General features: G+C 47.5%; 4 protein-coding genes across 5 annotated transcripts; all 4 read right to left on the bottom strand.

Moving 5' to 3' along the window:
* Positions 1-474: 474 nt before the first annotated feature.
* Positions 475-6,177, bottom strand: LOC120908478 (xanthine dehydrogenase/oxidase-like). Of its 2 annotated transcripts, none has more exons than XM_040319470.1 (6): positions 5,990-6,177; positions 4,496-4,668; positions 3,565-4,423; positions 2,788-3,494; positions 1,356-2,711; positions 475-1,288 (listed from the first exon to the last, which is right to left on the bottom strand). In XM_040319470.1, the coding sequence occupies exons 1-6, from the start codon at positions 6,036-6,038 to the stop codon at positions 629-631; spliced, it is 3,804 nt and encodes a 1,267-aa protein (XP_040175404.1). In that variant the 5' UTR covers positions 6,039-6,177; the 3' UTR covers positions 475-628. The 2 variants fall into 2 exon arrangements, with proteins under 2 accessions (XP_040175404.1, XP_040175405.1); XM_040319471.1 differs by lacking the exon at positions 5,990-6,177 and adding an exon at positions 4,845-5,130 and having other exon boundaries at positions 629-1,288.
* Positions 6,178-6,711: 534 nt separating this feature from the next.
* Positions 6,712-11,203, bottom strand: LOC120908477 (xanthine dehydrogenase-like). Its single transcript, XM_040319469.1, has 6 exons — positions 10,964-11,203; positions 10,739-10,911; positions 9,808-10,666; positions 9,028-9,737; positions 7,604-8,971; positions 6,712-7,526 (listed from the first exon to the last, which is right to left on the bottom strand). The coding sequence occupies exons 1-6, from the start codon at positions 11,001-11,003 to the stop codon at positions 6,867-6,869; spliced, it is 3,810 nt and encodes a 1,269-aa protein (XP_040175403.1). The 5' UTR covers positions 11,004-11,203; the 3' UTR covers positions 6,712-6,866.
* Positions 11,204-11,258: 55 nt separating this feature from the next.
* Positions 11,259-13,317, bottom strand: LOC120908480 (UDP-glycosyltransferase UGT5-like). The gene is made up of 5 exons (XM_040319472.1): positions 13,070-13,317; positions 12,912-12,999; positions 12,251-12,837; positions 11,743-12,185; positions 11,259-11,684 (listed from the first exon to the last, which is right to left on the bottom strand). Exons 1-5 carry the CDS (start codon positions 13,247-13,249, stop codon positions 11,393-11,395), a joined length of 1,590 nt encoding a protein of 529 aa, XP_040175406.1. The 5' UTR covers positions 13,250-13,317; the 3' UTR covers positions 11,259-11,392.
* A 274-nt stretch (positions 13,318-13,591) lies between these two features.
* On the bottom strand, positions 13,592-19,141 carry LOC120902793 (xanthine dehydrogenase-like). Its single transcript, XM_040311795.1, has 9 exons — positions 18,758-19,141; positions 17,913-17,959; positions 17,673-17,845; positions 17,099-17,618; positions 16,701-17,030; positions 16,376-16,626; positions 15,847-16,308; positions 14,415-15,776; positions 13,592-14,348 (listed from the first exon to the last, which is right to left on the bottom strand). The coding sequence occupies exons 1-9, from the start codon at positions 18,808-18,810 to the stop codon at positions 13,689-13,691; spliced, it is 3,858 nt and encodes a 1,285-aa protein (XP_040167729.1). The 5' UTR covers positions 18,811-19,141; the 3' UTR covers positions 13,592-13,688.
* Between the last annotated feature and the right edge of the window lie 64 nt (positions 19,142-19,205).

Raw genomic sequence — 19,205 nt, forward strand, 5'->3', positions numbered from 1 at the left:
CTAAAGGAATGTTGTTGAGCCAAAGAAGAAGAAGAAGAACTAAAGTAATATATCATCTTCTTCTCTACTATTTAGCTAACGTCCTACGCAATGATACCGGCCTACAGAGACTTTCGAGACCTTATTCTCTCTCAATACCACGCAGCCGGATAAGTCAGTCCCTTGATACGACGGGGAGACGGTCCAAATGAGGCCATATGTCGGGCCTGGATATGGTATTAAGCGGCACCAGTTTCACGATTATATACTACGCGACCGCCCCCGTATAGTATTAATTTACGCCTTCAAAGGAATGTATATATTATTAATTAACCAAGATATTATTATTCCATATGATATCTTAAAATGGAATTCGAATGGAATTCTGCCGGTTCACGAATTCAAATATCGGCTGAGCCTGAGACCCAATATTCACAATTCATTAATGCAGATGTTCGGACTGATTGTTGCACATTTAAAACCATTTCGCATTCCTATATGCCGGTAAATTGTAATTTCTTCATCTCTTTTTCTATATTCGTTATAGTTTATTGATTCCATGCTACAATACAGGTGATGCAAGCATTGCATTTCAACCAAATAAAACACCAATTAATAAAGCAAATGGTATGGGACCACGCAAAATGCATTAGTTCAGCAGATACTGCTCCGCCGAGTTACCCGCCATCAGATACACCTGATCGGGCGTGGATGGCGCACCGAGCTGAACCCAATCGTTCGGTAGCCCCGCATCGGTACGTGCGGCCAGCACTGCATTGCGCAAAGCGCACAGTACGGACACGGTCATATTCATGGCCGGTTCACCGGTTGCCTTTGATCGGAGCACACCGGTCGCGTTGGAGCTCTTCTGCAGGAAGCGCACGCGGAAGTCCACCGGAATGTCCTTCGCGCCCGGCGGCTTGTACGTCCAGGTGCGGTTCGTCAGCAGTGCACCCGTCTGCGGATCGTAGACCAACGCTTCGGTCAAGTAGTAGCCAACGCCCATAATGAACGCACCCTCCACCTGACCGACATCGATACCGGGGCTCAAGCTTTCACCCGTATCCTCCAAAATGTCAACCCGACGAAGCTGTACGTTGCCGGTCAGCACGTCGATCTCCACCTCGCTGCAGGTCAAACCCCAGATGATGTAGGCCTGCAGATCTTCCGCCTTGTACATGTAGGTCGCACACAGGTCCACGTTCTTGAAGTGGCTCGTTTCCACGACCGTTTCCCAGGGTGCGTCCTTCAGCTCCTCCCGGATCGGTTTCATGCGCTCCAGCAAAATCTCGCATGCCTTCTTTACCGCCTGTGCAAGGAGAGTTAGAACGTTAGCATTTGATACGATTAGGCAACCATACGACAATTCCACTTACGAAGCACACGGTCTCGCTGGTCATGCTTCCACCGGTACAGATAGCGTTCGGTGACGTCATGTTGGCCGACGGTTTGATGCTAATCTTTTCCATCGGAATGCCCAGCACATAGGCCGCGACCTGGGCGACCTTCGTGTTCATGCCCTGGCCCATCTCAATGCCACCGTGCGTGATGGCGACCGTGCCGTCCGTATGGTAGATCGACACCAGCGCATGGATCGAACCGAAATACCCGAGCGGGTAGCGCATCGGCGTGATGGCAATGCCACGCTTTCTCCAGCGGTTCTCACGATTAAACTGGTCGATTTGCTTTTTGCGCAGATCGTACTTGACGTCGGCACGGAACTCCGGCATCAGCTCGTACATTTTCAAATCCTTCGGCATGTTCGCCATGCGTACGTCGAGCGGATCCAGCCCGGTCGCGTGTGCGACGTGCTCCATGATTGTTTCCACCATGGCAATGCCCTCGGTCGTGCCCGGTGCACGGCACCAGGTGTTACTAGCCGAATCCGTAACGGCACCCTTGGCGACCGTCTTCCACGCCTTGTTGTCATAGCAGTTGCGGAAAAACTCGGCACAGTGGCCCATCGACTCGTTCAGACAGGATCCAAAGTCATGCACGTACTCGTTGTGCAGCTTGGTAATCTTGCCATCCTTTTGGACGTCCACCTCGTAGTTGGAGACGACACCGTACCGCTTACCGATGGCTTCCATGTTAGCCTCGAGCGTCATCACCAGACGCACCGGCCGGCGGGTTTTGTGGGCAGCAAGGGCCGCCGCACATGCAATCAGGGTGGCCCTTGTACCCTTGCTTCCGTAACCACCGCCCAAGCGACGGACGTACAGGTTGAGGCTGTTCTCCGGCACCTGTAGCATCTTGGAGATGGCAATTTGCGTGAAATCGATCCACTGCGTTGCGGAGTACACGTCCATACCGTCCTCGATAGGGATGCAGACGGAGGTCTGCGTCTCCATCGTGTAATGGTACTGGCCACCAATTTCAAAGGTTCCCTTCACCTTGATCGCACCTGCGGGTGCAGCTTCAAACTCTTCGCCCAGCGTACTGTACGGCATATCGTGCAACCGTTCAGTGGCCTTAGCGCGCAGCACATCCTTTACGGTCGGGTAACGTACGGACGCCGTTGTTGCGTACTGTACTTTCACCAGTTTGGTGGCACGGTTAGCCAGACTGAACGTTTCAGCGACAATCAGACCAACCGGTTGGCCGTGGTAGATGATTTTCTCGCTGCAGAAAATTTCCTCATCGTGAGGTCCCATGAATCCTTTGAAGTACATGAAATTGTTGGCCCCAGGGATGTCCTTTGCCGAGTAGAAAGCAACAACGCCCGGTAGTTTCTAGAATTAAATCAAAAGCAAAAATTTATAAATAACAAAGAATTCTTAACTCCTCGTACTGCTTTGCCCAACATACCAGCGCTTCCGAAGCATCAATGTTGACAATCGTCGTTTGTGACTCCGTACCTAGGACGAAGGCCGCATACAGCTCGTTCGGAAAGACGGGCAAATCGTTCGCGTACTTCGCTTCGCCGGAAGTTTGCAACAGCCCTTCAATTTTCGGGATGTTCTTAGTGAGCGGCCAGTTCTCCTTAATCGTGTCGAACGATTGCGTGCCAGACGAAAGTGGTCGATCGAGAACGGATCCACCGGACTTGTACTCATTTTTTACGGACGCATTCAGCTCGGGAGCAATGTTAAGGACAAATTTGTAGAACAATGATAGGGCAAGATTTTTACGATACTCAGGAGCAGCATCCGGAAGCACCCAGTCGGGATTCAGCTCAGCGGCCAGTGTCTTGAGAGCACCTTGGATCGTTTCGTTGGTAAGAAGGTTCTTACCCTTGAGGAACTCTTCCGTCTTGAGTGCATGGGTAAACTGAGGATCAATTCCACCGAAGCAAATGTTACTGGAGATTATCTCAGATCCCTCTAGCTTCAGCAGGAAGGCTCCGTTGACGTATGCGTGAGCGTTCTGGGCACGGGGCATGATCTTGAATGTGCGATAAACGTAGACGGATGGGTAGAGCGGAGGAAGGATAACATTGAGGAGCAGCTTTTTGTTCATATTCATGGTGACATACTCGGACGGTCGGACGGTAGATGTCTTGCCTTGGGACTCCACTGAAATAGGGATGAGAATGTTTGATAAGGGAATGTTCCAATATCCATTATAACAATTGTAAATACTCACAGATCGTCAGTGTCGCGTTGGCAGCCTCCAAGATCAAGTAGAGATCGGATGGGAACTCGTTGTGTTGGTTCTTGATGCTGAGGTTACCAGCGATGGTTCCAGTATTACGGACAGGTACGTTGGCAATCAAATCGATGTGACGGACCATGTGCTCGAAGTAGGAGAAGTTGTTGTTTTGCTTTGCCGTATTGATCAACAAGTCCATCAGCTCAGTCAGCGAAGTTCCAGCTCCAACAGTAAGAGAGCTTCCAACGGAACTGGTGCGCAGTTCTTGAACAGCGTTGATATCGATGAAGACTTGAATTCCATCGCTTCGACGGTACACACCGTGGGCAGTGTTACCTCCGATGAGCGTGTACGGCTTATCTCCAATGCTCTCGAAGATGGCAAAGATGTCGCTCACGTTGTACACCTTGTGCCACTCCTTTTGCTCCTCGAAGCTAAGATGGAGGCCTTTGTTGGGGTTAGTTTTTCCTGCCGCGGCACACTTGCCAGCACAGGCCGATCCGGTCTTGGGACAGATCTTGGTAAGATCCTCAATATCCTGGCACTTTGCCTTGAGCTTGGGATCAGCATCGACGGCCAGCGCCTTGAAGGCGTCCAGAATCGGTCGGTAGCCGGTACAGCGGCAGATGTTACCACCGAAAGAGTTCTCGATCTCCTCCATGGTGACCTTTCCCTTCTTCGCTTCCAGCAGACTGTACATGTTCATGACCATGCCAGGAGAGCAGTATCCACACTGGGTACCGTTGAAGTGGGCCAGCAGCTTTTGGGTAGCATGGTAGCCCCGCTGCTTGTCACCAATACCCTCGACGGTGGTAATGTCCATGCCATGGCAGGCAAGAACAGGAAACAGACACTGTTTTCGCAGAAGTGGAGATAAAATTAGTCACGTGGCCGTTATAGGGGCATGATAGGGAGTGTGTATTACCGAGTTGACAGCATAGGAGAAGACATCTCCGGTGACCGGGTGTGCTCCGCTCAGATTGACGACGCAAGCACCGCAGCCTCCCTCAAGGCACATGAACTTGGTGCCACTGAGATGGGCATGGTTGCGGATGAAAGTGTTTAAGGACGTATCAACCGGCACACTCGTCGAGTTGACTGCAATAATGAAATATATATAAAGACACACAAATCACAAGAATAGCTGATTATGAAATTGCAAAAACGTCGATATCATCGTGTCTTTTATTTCCTTGATGATAGCGTGATGTCATAATCTTATCGATATGGTCGTTAAGTTTTTTTTGTTCTGCCCCGCACCATACGATACTCACTTTGATAAGGTTTCGCATTGATAGAGAAAATCACCTCCATGATGATGGGGACGGTTTTTGGGCACAGAAAGATAATTTGCAGCTAATTTCACAACACTGTGCAAAAATCACTCAAAAACACTTTCGGTAACTGGAGACTGGAAGTGGTTGACAAATGAGCACAACTGCAGAAATCAAACTGTCACAAAAGTGTTGAATCGAAGTAGCACTGGCGCGCAGCGATTTCAAACAACAAAAGCACTGTGGAATCCAAGTAGCTCCGCTCACTACGACTGATCGTCAGCGAGTGAGGAGCGTGCGCGAAGATTGCAACGATTTGGTAGTGGCAGAAAATCGCGATAAACACACGCCACGCTTATCGAACGGGCAGGTTCTAGTGCAAAAATGTGCTCTGTCACCTTGGTCAATTGTTTAGTGGCCGGCTAATGGTGGTTGGTGGTGGGTGTGTGTGCGTGTGCGTCACGCCGTCATCCCACCCAACCCACCGGAACGCGACGTTGAGGACAAATCTTGTCCATCTACTACTGGAATCGAATCGCACAGTCGTCGACCACGGTGAGTAATGAAACCTCTGCCTTCGGGGGACCTATTATGGTGATAATCGGGATCCGTTGTATAATCGTAACTGGGATAGACACACGAATACACTGAGCGGTGTAGTTAATTGAGTATAAAGTAATGAAATCGTAGTAAATTACTACGCCGGCACTGTATTGCTATGTTTGCAGTGCCATTGAGGTACAGTGCTTGAAAGGATGATAACGGCAAGACAAAACAATTTACTTCTCGAGTTGTAATTTGAGCAGCACTTCAGGCGTCGTGTGAGAAAAAGCTTGTAAACAATTTGTTATTGTTCCATTTTCATGGAAAAAATGGTTTTATTTTACAGTTTTGTTTATCATTGAACTGAAAAATGTATTTAATTTAAAATGAAAACCACATCTTTTTCTAGACTTCGAATATCCGAAAAAGATCAGCTGCAGATCTCTGTTCAAGTGCAAAACCTCAACTCACACCTTACAACAAAACTCAACTAATATGATCTAACACAGTCAAATCAGCGAACAATTCTCCCTTCCTTTCATTCGACCCGCTTTTTTTCGCTGTATCATGGCATAGATTCGATTGTTCCTTCCGCCACTCACCATTGTACACCTTTCCGTTGATCGTGAAGTTGATCTCCAGCAGCACCATCACCGTTCCTTTTTTTTGTTGTATGAAATATCGTCCACTCCACAAACAATTTGCAAACGAATGAATGAAAAGGGGTATATAGATTTAGAAAGAAAAAAAAGTCCAATCGCGCCCCTCTATCAAAATTCGGCCCCACACGTTTTCGGTAGCTCGCCGGCACTACAACTAACGCGCCGCGAGAGAGCACCAAGGCCGTGGAGGCAAATTTTGGCTCGGCCACGCGATTACGTTGATGGTGGTGAGCAAAACATAGGGGATGAGAGACCATCCCCCCTTTACACACGAAAAAAGCCGGTCTATACAAAAATCATCCATTTGTTTATTCTATCGCTTTTTCAAACACAGTTTCTCGCGCCTGGTTAAATGTGTTGTGAGCCAATGTCGTACGGCACACGTTGGGTGGGCATGCTGTTGCTCACGCAAGAGAATTATGCTCCCGCCAAGCGCGCAAAATGCTCTCAGACGCGATACGACATTAGAACCACTACATACGAGCATTGGCGTTGGCGTGCCGGTAAAATAAAATAGCTCGCGGAAAGGGAATGGAGCAGCCGGGAAGGGTGTGTGCGTCACCGGCACAAATGTTGATTAGATAGGCATGCTGTGAACTTCGCTTGCCTCTATTTTCGGTGTGATGTAATACAGTGATGGACATATTGTTGGACGCGGGATGTAAAAGTACATAATTTATTATCATTTATGAAAGCGTTTCAACACTCCCCAAAGAAGGAATTCCTTTTATCCACTTTACTAACGACGAAGTTCCAATGTTACTGTTTCCTCTTTACTTCCAGGGAAATATGACACCTGTTTCCGCTTGCTTTTACCCTAATGAAGCAAATATTGATCGTACACATTGCCCAAATGGCGTAGAATTCGATCCGGCGTGCAGGGCACCCCAAGCGGAATCCACTCCCGAGGCATGCCCGCATCCGTCCGAGCCGCATTGATAGCATTCCGCAGTGCAAACAGTACAACCACGGCCATATTTACCGCCGGTTCGCCGGTAGCTTTGGAACGCTGTACGCCCGTCGGGTTGATGGTGTTCTGCAGCAGCCGGATCCGCGAATCGACCGGTATGTCTTTCGCTCCCGGTGGACGATAGTTCCAGGACCGGTTAGTAAGCAGCTCGCCCGTTGCTCGATCGTAGATGAGTGCTTCTGTTAGATAAAGACCCACGCCCATCATGAATGCTCCTTCGATTTGGCCGATTTCAATTTCGGGATTAAGCGTTTTGCCGGCATCTTCGAGTATGTCGACGCGTCGCAACAGCACACAACCGGTAAGTACGTCCAGTTCGATTTCGGCACAGCTTAACGCCCAGACTTTGTAAGATGGTATCTCCACTCCGTTGTACATGGCCGTGGCGCAAAGGTCCACACCTTGTGAGTGACAGAGCTGGGTCAGCTTTTCCCAGGAAACGTCTGGATGCTGCTGTCTGACGGGGGCAATCCGTTCGAGCAGTGTCTCACACGCAATTAGCACAGACTGAAAGAAAGAAATGAAAAAAAAAAAAAACGAGCGTCAAGAAAGGACCCATTTTAACCGAAACATCAACTACGTACATGAGCCACGGCCTCGCTGGTAATGCTGGCCTGTGTGCAAAAGTCGTTCGGTGCTGTAAGATTGGTGGTCGGTTTGATTGCGATCTTCTCGACCGGAATGCCGAGCACCTTGGCCGCAACCTGCGCCGCACGCGTGTTAATGCCCTGACCCATCTCGATGCCACCGTGCGTAATGGCAACCGTGCCATCGGTGTGATAGATCGAGACGAGCGCGTGCAGTGTTCCAAAGTAACCCACGGGATACTTCATCGGCACGATCGCGATGCCACGCTTCCGCCAACGGTTTTCTAAATTAAACTGAGCGATCTCACCGTTCCTCCGATCGTACTCGATGTCCGCGAGGAAGGTTTGCAGCAGTGGTCTCATTGGGGAATCGTTTGGCATGTTTTGAAGACGCACTGCCAGCGGATCACTCTCGGTGACGTACGCTATGTGCTCGATGATGGATTCGATCATGGCGTACGCTTCCGTTGATCCCGGCGCACGGCACCACGTGTTGCTGGCGGAATCGGTAAGAGCTGTTTTGGACACTACGCACCACATGTCCTTGTTGTAGCAATTGCCGTAATAGCCTTGCATGAAATCGGGTGCCTCATTGCTGTTGCATCCCGCATCGTGCAGGAACTCGTTGTGGAGACGAAGAATTCTTCCCTCGGGAGTTACTTCAGCTGTGTAGTTTGATACGACACCGTATCGCTTCCCAACCACGGCCATGTTTGTTTCGATCGTCATTACCAAACGCACTGGACGCTTCGTTAGATGGCATGCCAGCGCACAGGCACAGGCGACCTGAACAGCACGTGATGCCTTTCCACCGTATCCACCACCAATTCGGCGCACGGATACGTTTAGACTATTCTCTGGAACGCTTAGCATTTGCGATATAGCAATTTGAGTGAGAGTAATCGCTTGTGTAGCCGTGTGTACTTCCATACCATCCTCCAGCGGCAGACATACGCATGTTTGTGTTTCCATCGTGTAGTGGTACTGGCCGCCGGATTCATACGATCCGGAAACGTGGATCGCGGACTCCGGAATGGTAGCTTCGCCGTAAGACTGCCCAGTGAATCCGTAATCGATATTAACAACGCGATCGTGACGCTTGGCATCAGCGACATCCTTGACCGTTGGAAGGATCGTCTCAGTTACGGTGTCGGTGGAATAGTGGATACACACTGTTTTCGCTGCTTTCTGGGCGGCTTCGAACGTGTCGGCTAACACCAATCCTACAGGTTGTCCGTGGTAAAGAATCCGTCCACTACAGAACACTTCCTCTACATTGGGACTAAACTCTGATTTAACGGGCATGAAATCGTTAACACCGGGGATGTCCTTTGCCGTGTAGAACGCGATCACACCTGGAATTTGCTGTCATAGGGGATGTAATTAAGGATCCCTTCTCATCGAGCCCTGAGTATACTTACCAAAGCTTCTTCCGCATCAAAGGAAGCTATATTGGCGTGAACTTTAGTACCAAGCACGAAAGCAGCATACAGTTCCCCGGGCAATGTGGGTAAATCGTTGATATACTTTGCTTCTCCTGAAGTTTGATACAATGCTTCAATTTTTGGGATCTTCTTCATAAGTGACCACTGTTCCTGTTGCTGATTTGTTTCATATTGTTGAGCTCCTGAAGAAATGGCACGGTTCAGCACTGATCCACCGGACTTGTACTCATTTTTCAGTGGAAAGCGCAATACTGAAGCAACTTGAAGCGTAAACTTGTAGAACAATGATAGGGCAAGATTTTTACGATAGTCAGGTGCAGCATCCGGAAGCACCCAGTCGGGATTCAGCTCAGCGGCCAGAGTCTTGAGAGCACCTTGAATCGTTTCGTTGGTAAGAAGGTTACCCTTGAGGAACTCTTCCGTCTTGAGTGCATGGGTAAACTGAGGATCAATTCCACCGAAGCAAATGTTACTGGAGATGATCTCAGAACCCTCCAGCTTGATTAGGAAGGCTCCGTTGACGTATGCGTGAGCGTTCTGAGCACGGGGCATGATCTTGAATGTGCGATAAACGTAGACGGATGGGTAGAGCGGAGGAAGGATAACATTGAGGAGCAGCTTTTTGTTCATATTCATGGTGACATACTCGGACGGTCGGACCGTAGATGTCTTGCCTTGGGGCTCCACTGAAATAGGGATGAGAATGTTTGATGAAGGAATGTTCCAATGTCCATTATAACAATTGTAAATACTCACAGATCGTCAGTGTCGCGTTGGCAGCCTCCAAGATCAAGTAGAGATCGGATGGGAACTCGTTGTGTTGGTTCTTGATGCTGAGGTTACCAGCGATGGTTCCAGTATTACGGACAGGCACGTTGGCAATCAAATCGATATGACGGACCATGTGCTCGAAATAGGAGAAGTTGTTGTTTTGCTTTGCCGTATTGGTCAACAAGTCCATCAACTCAGTCAGCGAAGTTCCAGCTCCAACAGTAAGAGAGCTTCCAACGGAACTGGTCCGCAGCTCTTGGACAGCGTTGATATCGATGAAGACTTGAATTCCATCGCTTCGACGGTACACACCGTGGGCAGTGTTACCTCCGATGAGCGTGTACGGCTTATCTCCAATGCTCTCGAAGATGGCAAAGATGTCGCTTACGTTGTACACCTTGTGCCACTCCTTTTGTTCCTCGAAGCTCAGATGGAGGCCTTTGTTGGGGTTAGTTTTTCCTGCCGTGGCACACTTGCCAGCACAGGCCGATCCGGTCTTGGGACAGATGTTGGTAAGATCCTCAATATCCTGGCACTTTGCCTTGAGCTTGGGATCAGCATCGACGGCCAGCGCCTTGAAGGCATCCAGAATCGGTCGGTAGCCGGTACAGCGGCAGATGTTACCACCGAAAGAGTTCTCGATCTCCCCCATGGTGACCTTTCCCTTTTTCGCTTCCAGCAGACTGTACATATTCATGACCATGCCAGGGGAGCAGTATCCACACTGGGTACCGTTGAAGTGGGCCAGCAGCTTTTGGGTAGCATGGTAGCCCCGCTGCTTGTCACCAATACCCTCGACGGTGGTAATGTCCATGCCATGGCAGGCGAGAACAGGAAATAGACACTGTTTTTGCAGAAGTGGAGATAAAATTAGTCACGTGGCCGTTATAGGGGCATGATAGGGAGTGTGTATTACCGAGTTGACAGCATAGGAGAAGACATCTCCGGTGACCGGGTGTGCTCCGCTCAGATTGACGACGCAAGCACCGCAGCCTCCCTCAAGGCACATGAACTTGGTGCCACTGAGATGGGCATGGTTGCGGACGAAGGTGTTCAACGAAACATTGACGTTGATTTCAGTCGCTTGAACTAAACAATAATTGAATACAATATTGTAGAATGCGTTGATTCTTTTACTTACCATTGAATACTTTTCCATTTATTGTAAACACTACGGCCATTTTTGCTACCGTCTCAATTCGACCGCTTGCGAACTATAAATAACAAGCCACAACAACACTCAACTATTCGGAGCGACTTTCACTTTTCGACTGACGACTGAGAGCAGTTCATCTTGGCGTTTGGATTGGCTGAGAGCCGAATGTTACCCGCAATCTCATGTGGTCAGATAGTTGAGCGGCGCATTGTTGTGTCAGAGATAATTATTATCGACGCGTAAACGCACGGGCTGGGCTGGGAAAATAATTTATCATGTGTACACGTGTATCCTTTGTTTATTGGCATTTTTTGTTGTTGTTTATATGCGAAATTGAATTATTCTAGCAAGTTGTTACTGATCATTTTTGAAGTTTTACTGTACAAATAGCCAGTTATTATAATTTTGCTAAAATTAATTAGTCTTTTTGACAGTTTGCGTGCTCCGATTCCTTTTTAAAAGTGTTCTATACAACTTTCTTAATCCTGACCTAATGACGAACAAGATAGTCAGAAGTACTGCTCCAATAAACAAGTAGACGTCCAAATTGTTGTACTGAACGAAGTTAAGATCTTGGGCGGAAGATATGAGATGCTTTGCGCCATCGTGCCGGAGGACGTACTCAACCCAAAATTTAGCTGTATCCATTGGCGCTAGGGGTTGATCTCTCATTCGACGGGAAATCGTCTTAACGTTTGCAGCATAGCTGAAGGATACAATCTTAGTTAGAAACTGTTCAAGTCGAGTTGAACGATAATACATACCTTGGGTCACCGAGAACGGTGGTGATCGCTTTGCTGAACGTTTGTTCATTGAGCTCGGTATAGGTAACCCCGATACCCCAGCCTGACTGTTCCGCTCGTGCCATGTTCAGCAGTTGATCGCCGAAAATCGGAATGCCCACGATCGGCACACCGTGATAGATCGATTCGGTGCAACTCAGCAGACCACCGTGTGTAATGAACAGCTTGACGTTCGGGTGTGCCAGGATATCGTCCTGAGGGAACCACTTTCCGATCAAGAATTTCTTCTTATCGACCACAAGTGTATCGTCGTCCCATTTCCAGATGATGTTTTGCTTAAGACTTGAGAGCACCTTAATGACGTCGTTTCGCTTTTGCTTGTCCATTTTGGATGGTTTAAGGTTGGATCCCATCGAAAAGTAGATGACACCGTGTTCTGATTGTTCGATAAAGGATTTGATGTCCTTGGGAAGAATTAGAGACGGTTTGTAAGCAAAAGTGTTCAATGAGCGTGTGCTGTAAGACTTACCTCAGGAAGAGGGTTCACTTTACGGTTGACATGGAACCCACCGACCTCGATCAGGTTTGGCAGATATGGTCGGGGAAAACTCAAGCTGAAATGACTGTTGATCAACACGAGCGAGACACCGTGGCGGCGCATCTCATCCAGTGAGCGAGTAGCGTTGGGAAAGTAGTGGTTGTAATGCCTCTGCTGTATTGGATTGCACATGGCAGTGAGTAGGGTTTCATCAAACGCGGTAAACAGTACGTTACCGAGCCGTTGCCAGAAGTTCATCTTATCAGTAAAACTTGACATTGGATGCGGTACGTACGATAAGGGCTGTGGGGAACCGGTAAGCGAATTCACCCACGAGGAAGCACCAAAAGTTGACATTCCGACAACTGGACAGTTAAACCGATCGGCAAAGCCAAGCAACGCATCATCTAGGAATATTTCTAGGATCAGTAGATCAAAAGTCTCGTCGGAATGTATCAGTGCTTGAACTTCCGGCGATGAGAGCGTAGTGTTGGTGATTTCATTCACAAAAGTCCCTAGCTCCATCATTTTCTCCACAATACTGTCATCGATTTTTTCGAACACTTCGTCCATTATATCTGAAAGCGAGGTGCAACATGAGTGTGATGAATTTATAAACTTTTAATTCAAAAGAATTGTCGCGTGCTCGTACCATCAAACAGATTCGTGTTGTATGCAATGTTAACATCCCGGTACGTCTTGGGAGCATTTTTCAACGGGAACGGGCTTATCATTGTTACCTAAGATTATCACACGATAAACAAAACACTTAATCACATAAGTTCACTTTGATCCGTTGATAGACTTTACCTCGTGTCCATCTTGAGCCAACTCTTTCAAGAGCGAAGAACCAAGAATCCAGTGCGATTTGGAGGCGGTGGGGAAGATGCCAAGAATTTTGGCCGATTCCACCATCACACGATTGTTCCCTATCACAAATACCAGGCATAGGAATGCCACCGCGGCAACATTATTTTTGGAAGATATCATTTCGTATCACACAACGGCCCCTAGGTTCAATTGATGTTAATCATAGCACGGTCAACGCTAGACTGAATCGAATCGACCGAACGAACAGGCACAATCTGTGAAGAGTTGGTGTTTTTTGCTGCGTAATGATGAGTGTGTGTAGTGTTGAGACTTATTGCAAATCATCGCTGTGTTTATCCATTTTTTTTATCTCAACGCGTCGGTGCGACTCAAACGTTGATTGTCATTCTGATTATCTCTAGACATTGGCAGATACTTGAAGATTAGAGTGATTCATTGTTGAGAATGTTGAGGCGTGAGATCAGATTACTGTAATATTTGATCTGTGTAGATCGTATTTATTACTTAAAAAAAGATTTCAGTATTGTCCAGGTTATTATATGTATATTATGTATATCCCTCCACCAATTAATTGATTAATTCTGCTAAAGGATGCATTCTATTTAAGCTTGTACTGCTCGTAGGCGTTGGACGCTTTGAGGAAAATTTGATCCGGAGTTGATGCTGATCCGAGCGGAATCCAATCATCCGGCCGTCCGGCATCCTTCTGCGCTGAACGCAAGGCATATCGCAGTGCAAACACCACCACAATGGCCATGGTTAAGGCTGGTTCACCGGTTGCCTTCGATCGTAACACCCCGTACGGATTGTCACCGGTCTGTATCAGCCGAATGCGGAAATCCACCGGTATGTCCTTCGCGCCCGGTGGCTTATAGTTCCAGGAACGGTTCGTTAGCAGCGCACCGTTGCTCATATCGTAGACGAGGACCTCCGTTAGCCAATAGCCGATTCCCATCACGAATGCTCCCTCGATCTGGCCGACATCAATGCCTGGACTGATGCTTTCGCCAGTATCCTCGAGAATATCTACACGGGAAAGCTGTATCTGTCCGGTAAGTACATCGATCTCCACCTCGGCGCAACTCAAACCCCAGATACTGTAGGGCTTAAGATCGGACTTTTTGTACTGATACAGAACGCTTAGATCGATGTCGCGAGCGTAACACGTCTGGGTGATCTTTTCCCACGGGGCAGTTTTAAGCTCGTCTTTGACGGGTTGCAGACGAGTGTTAAGTATTTCGCACGCCTTTTTAATAGCCTGAAAAGGTGTAATGAAAACGCTCGTGAATTAGGATGAAAAAGAGGAATTCCGGTTTTTACTCACATAACATACGACCTCGCTAGTCATACTACCCCCAGTCATTGCGGCGTTCGGGGACGTCATGCTGGTGGTAGGTTTGATGGCAATTTTCTCCAACGGAATACCTAGTGTAAAGGCTGCAACCTGTGCCGCCTTGGTGTTTATTCCCTGTCCAATCTCTATACCCCCGTGGCTGATCGCTACCGTTCCATCCTTCGCGTAAATGGACACCTGTGCATGTAGAGCACCGTAATGTACCAATGGGAATTGCATCGGAACCATGGCGATGCCGCGCTTACGCCAGCGATTTTTCGCATTAAATTCATCCACTGCTTGCTTCCGTTTATCGAACTCCACATCCTTACGGAACTGAGGCATCAACGTAACCAGCTTGCTGCCGGCCGGCATATTCGATAGCCGGACCTGCATCGGATCGACCCCAGTGATCCAGGCGATGTGCTCCATGATTGTTTCTACCATGGCAATGCCTTCGGTAGTGGCCGGGGCCCGCATCCAGGTATTGGAAGGTGCATCGGTAAGAACGGAACTGCCTTCCACCTTCCACGCGCTGGAATTGTACGACAGTCCGAACACTACCTTAGCATCATCGACAACGTTTTCGTTCTGATTGCAGCCGTAGTCTTGCATGAAGTTATTGGCAAGCTTTAGTATCTTGCCCTTGCTATCAACCTCTACCTGATAGTTGCTGACGCAGCTGTACCGCTTGCCGATCGTGCTCATGTTGGCCTCAATGGTCATGATGAACCGTACCGGTCGTCGGGTAAGATGGGCTGCCAAAGCGCACGCACAGGCTATGTGAGAGGAACGCGTTAGCTTTGCACCAAAGCCACCGCCCAAGCGGCGCACGGTTAGGTTGAGACTGTTTTCCGGCACATTGAGTGCAGCAGCGATCGCAACCTGCACCAGATCGATAAATTGCGTTGCCGCGTAGACGTCCATACCATTTTCCATCGGCACACAGACACACGTTTGGGGCTCGAGCGTGTAGTGGTACTGTCCTGCTAGTTCAAGGGTTCCTTGCAGTTTTTTCGACACTTGAACGTCTACCTGTGGACTGGTGCGGCTACTGGCCGGTTGGCTTACAATCCGATCTTTGGATCGATGGGTCAACACCGCCTTAATTGTGGGGCAGATAGGTGCGTCGGAGATACGTTCGTAAATGATGTTCACCTGCTTGGCAGCACGTACTGCTTGATCGAACCGCTCGGCCACGATCACTCCAACCGGCTGGCCGTGGAACAGTACGCGTCCACTGCAGAATATCTCCTCCACGTCTGGGAAGTAGAAGTGCATACCGTCGGACATGAAGTTGTTCACTCCCGGGATGTGTTTCGCTGAGTAGAACGCTACCACACCGGGCAGTTTCTGCAAAAAATGGGTGTTATGTGGGCATGAAAAATGGACTAAAAATGGCGTTTAATCTGTTCATCCATACCAATGCTTCCGTGGGATCAATCTTGCCGATGGATGAGTTCAGTTGCGTTGCAACAACAAATGCGGCGTACAGCTCCCCAGGAAATGGTGGAAAATCGTTTGTGTACTTCGCTTCACCGGACGTCTGGGCCAGCCCCTCCAGCTTTGGGACGTATTTCGTTACGGGCCAGTTTTTCTTGTTCGTATCGTAGTACTGCTGTCCGGACGATAGGGGGCGCTGAAGCATAGCGGATCCTGATCGGAATCGAGGATCAAGCGGAACATTGTTATCCGTCGCTACGCTAAGCAGAAACTTGTAGAAGAGAGAAACTGCAAGACCGCTACGATATTCGGCTGAAGCGTCCGGTAGGATCCAGTCAGGTTGTAGCTCCGATGCAAGTGTGTTGATCGCTTGCTGAATGGTGGTGTTATTGAAAAGCTGTTTACCAGCAAGCAATTTTTCCGTGCGAGCGGCGTGTGTAAACTGTCCAATAAGATGCAGTGTATGTGAGTGCGCTTGTTAAAGGAAGATTTACTGTAATGCATCTTACTTTAGGATTGATACCGCCGAAGCAGAGTGTAGCCGACTTGACAGTCATTTTATCGCTGGCCATACGTAGTAGAAACGCTGCATTAACGTAAGCGTGAGCGTTTTGAGCACGTGGTGCCACCCTGTACGATCTGAAAACCGTGTTGAACGAGTCAGTTAGGGGAAGTGATACAACTTTCAGCAACTTCTTCGTCAGGTCCATTTGCGAATATTCCTGCGCAGTTTTTGCCTGGTACGTTGCCAGAGAGTCAGCTTTTGAAATGAATTAATAAAAGGCAATAGTTTGAGTGATTGTTACCTTTTCAATAGCTTATCGTGTACCTTACCGACAATTAATTTTGCTCCAACAGCTTCTAGCAGAATGTAAACATCGGATAGAAACTGTGGGTGTTGATTCTTGAGGGTCAGATTGCCTGCAATCGTTCCAGCATTTCGTACTGCAGGATTTGCAATCAGCCGCAAGTGTCGAGCAATTTCTCCACAGTATCTAAAATTTGGTCGTTTTGTGGCCGTTTTATCCAGTATCTCAATGAACTCGGTCAGTGTAACGTTCGCTCCGACGATCAGCTCTCCTGTTCGCAGGAAGTAGTTACGAAGTTCCTCGACTGAGGTAATGTCGATGAATACTTGCAGAGACTCACTACGCCGGTAAACACCTGTGACAAATCGATTGAATTACTCATTTAGTTTAACTTGAATCTTCCACAATTTTCTGACGGTTTACCGTGTGCTGTATTTCCTGCCAGCAGCATATATGGCCGTGTTCCAATCTTACTAAAGATGGCAAATATTTCCGCCAGTGTATAAACCTTATGCCACTCTCGATCATCCCCAGCCACAAGGTGCACCGGGCGTCCCTGTTCGATGAGACTGGCCGCCACGGGGCACTTGGCCGAGCAGGCGGTGTTCGTTTTCGGACAAATCTTAAGCTCCTCAATGTCAGGCAGCTCTTGCTCGGACACCGACGCAAGGGACTTGAACGCATCAAGAATCGGACGATAGCCGGTACAACGACAGATATTTCCACCCAGCGCATTCTCAACGTCCTCCATCGAAACAGCTCCCTGCTTCGATTTCATCAAGCTGTACATGGTCATGACCATGCCGGGTGAGCAATAGCCACACTGGCTTCCGTTCATGTGTGCCAAACGCTCCTGTATTGGGTGGTAACCGTCGCGTTTGTTGCCGAGACTCTCGACAGTTTTGACGTCCAAACCATGGCAAGCGAAGACGGGCAAGAGACACTAGGTAGAGTTCGTTAGAGTACTGCCCCTAGGTTATTTGTGGAATTAACTTACCGAATTCGCGGACCAGGATTTAGTTTCTTTTGTAACGGGATGGAGCCCGGATACGTTTACGATGCACGCACCGCATCCTCCTTCAAGACACATGAACTTAGAACCGGACAGGTGTGCATGGTTTCGTATAAACGTATTTAACGAAGTGTCCAAAGAAAGGTTCTCAGTTTTGGCTGTAGGTATTTAGATTTGGTGTTTAAGTTTGCATTACATTTAAATTTGCATTTTAGTATCCGTTACCTGTGTAAGCAATCCCATTGATGGTGAACGTTACTTCAGAAAGGGGACTAAAAATAGATACAGTGAAAAGATTCATCAGCTCTGGAACGTTAGGAACAAGATAAAACGCACAAGAGACGAATTTTTAACGACGAAAGCCATAAAAACCCTTCCACCAATATCGTATGCAAAATATTGCGTATAGCTCATCAACAAGCCTTGGCCACGAATGCAAGAATGAAGATAAAGCAAATGAAATGTCAACGTATGAAAAAGAATCGATCATTAAAAAACCATAAATAACCAGTTTTTTCGGAATAGAACCAGTGACCACACGTCCGAGTGAAAGGATGAGCGTTTAAGAAAAAAGAGATAAGTAAAGAAATTAAGAACTAAAGAGATCCAGAGTGAAGATCGTTAAGAACGAACATCAGTGGAATGAGATATGTGGAGAAGAAATGAAATATCACTTAAATTTACGGTAGATAAAATGCGTATTATATATTACGGTCGTCTTAAGTTGTTAAAATTGGTGTTTTTTTATTATTAAAACATGCAACTAGTGTACGCGGAAGTATATAACATCAAGTTCAAAGACAATTTACAGAAATACGTAGTTAGTCGTTAGCCAGGTTTCAAACTATATGACGCAGTTTGTTTTGTATAACAATATTTTTTTTATAATGAACCAACTTTTTCCTCTTGTTTTAAATATTTTTCATATTTTTATACACGGGGCATAGGGGGCACGGTATATTCGGGGCTTGAACCCATGACGGGCATGTTGTTAAGTCGTACGAGTACCACCAGACCGGCAAAAGTAGTTTTTGAACCTACACTACATGTATTACTGTAACGGGTACTACCTTTCAACTGAGCTCGAGTTACTCCAAAGATACGTTCCAATTGATGAAAGCATCTTAAACTGCCTTTCCGCACACCAAACTCTGTAAGAATGATAACCACAAATGAAGACACACTACCGTCCAAGTCTAACGATCAACAGCGACTGACTGTAGATTTCGGTTAACATCGTTTGCCGTTGCAGATCGAGATCCATTTTTTTGCACGATCAACCCTTTTGGTTCTATCTTGTGGAATTGTTAGTGTGTTTCTTTTTCGGAAAATAATACATTATTAAAAAAAAATCAATTGATGAATATTTATAACCGTAGCTTCTAATTTTAACATGGTCATCATAAATGCTGAGGTATTTTTAATAGTTTTAATTTTTGAATTATGGCCCATAATGAAGTTGTACACTGATACAGGGTTGTCAAACCCCAGCCATTGGATTACGACGATTCAGGTATG

Source organism: Anopheles arabiensis, chromosome 2 (genome assembly GCF_016920715.1).
Source record: "Anopheles arabiensis isolate DONGOLA chromosome 2, AaraD3, whole genome shotgun sequence".
NCBI classification, from domain to species: Eukaryota; Metazoa; Arthropoda; class Insecta; order Diptera; family Culicidae; genus Anopheles; species Anopheles arabiensis.

Coding starts and splice junctions, on each gene's coding strand:
- LOC120908478 (XM_040319470.1), bottom strand. CDS start 6,038: ATGGTGCTGCTGGAGATCAACTTCACGATCAACGGAAAGGTGTACAAT. Junction 3,495..3,564: donor CAACGCGACACTGACGATCT/GTGAGTATTTAC, acceptor TCCCTATTTCAG/TGGAGTCCCAAGGCAAGACA. Junction 1,289..1,355: donor CCAGCGAGACCGTGTGCTTC/GTAAGTGGAATT, acceptor CTCCTTGCACAG/GCGGTAAAGAAGGCATGCGA.
- LOC120908477 (XM_040319469.1), bottom strand. CDS start 11,003: ATGGCCGTAGTGTTTACAATAAATGGAAAAGTATTCAATG. Junction 8,972..9,027: donor TTGATGCGGAAGAAGCTTTG/GTAAGTATACTC, acceptor CCCCTATGACAG/CAAATTCCAGGTGTGATCGC. Junction 7,527..7,603: donor CCAGCGAGGCCGTGGCTCAT/GTACGTAGTTGA, acceptor TCTTTCTTTCAG/TCTGTGCTAATTGCGTGTGA.
- LOC120908480 (XM_040319472.1), bottom strand. CDS start 13,249: ATGATATCTTCCAAAAATAATGTTGCCGCGGTGGCATTCCTATGCCTG. Junction 12,186..12,250: donor AAGTGAACCCTCTTCCTGAG/GTAAGTCTTACA, acceptor ATTCTTCCCAAG/GACATCAAATCCTTTATCGA. Junction 11,685..11,742: donor ACCGTTCTCGGTGACCCAAG/GTATGTATTATC, acceptor TGTATCCTTCAG/CTATGCTGCAAACGTTAAGA.
- LOC120902793 (XM_040311795.1), bottom strand. CDS start 18,810: ATGCTTTCATCAATTGGAACGTATCTTTGGAGTAACTCGAGCTCAGTT. Junction 16,309..16,375: donor TCGGCGGTATCAATCCTAAA/GTAAGATGCATT, acceptor CTTATTGGACAG/TTTACACACGCCGCTCGCAC. Junction 15,777..15,846: donor TTGATCCCACGGAAGCATTG/GTATGGATGAAC, acceptor CATTTTTTGCAG/AAACTGCCCGGTGTGGTAGC.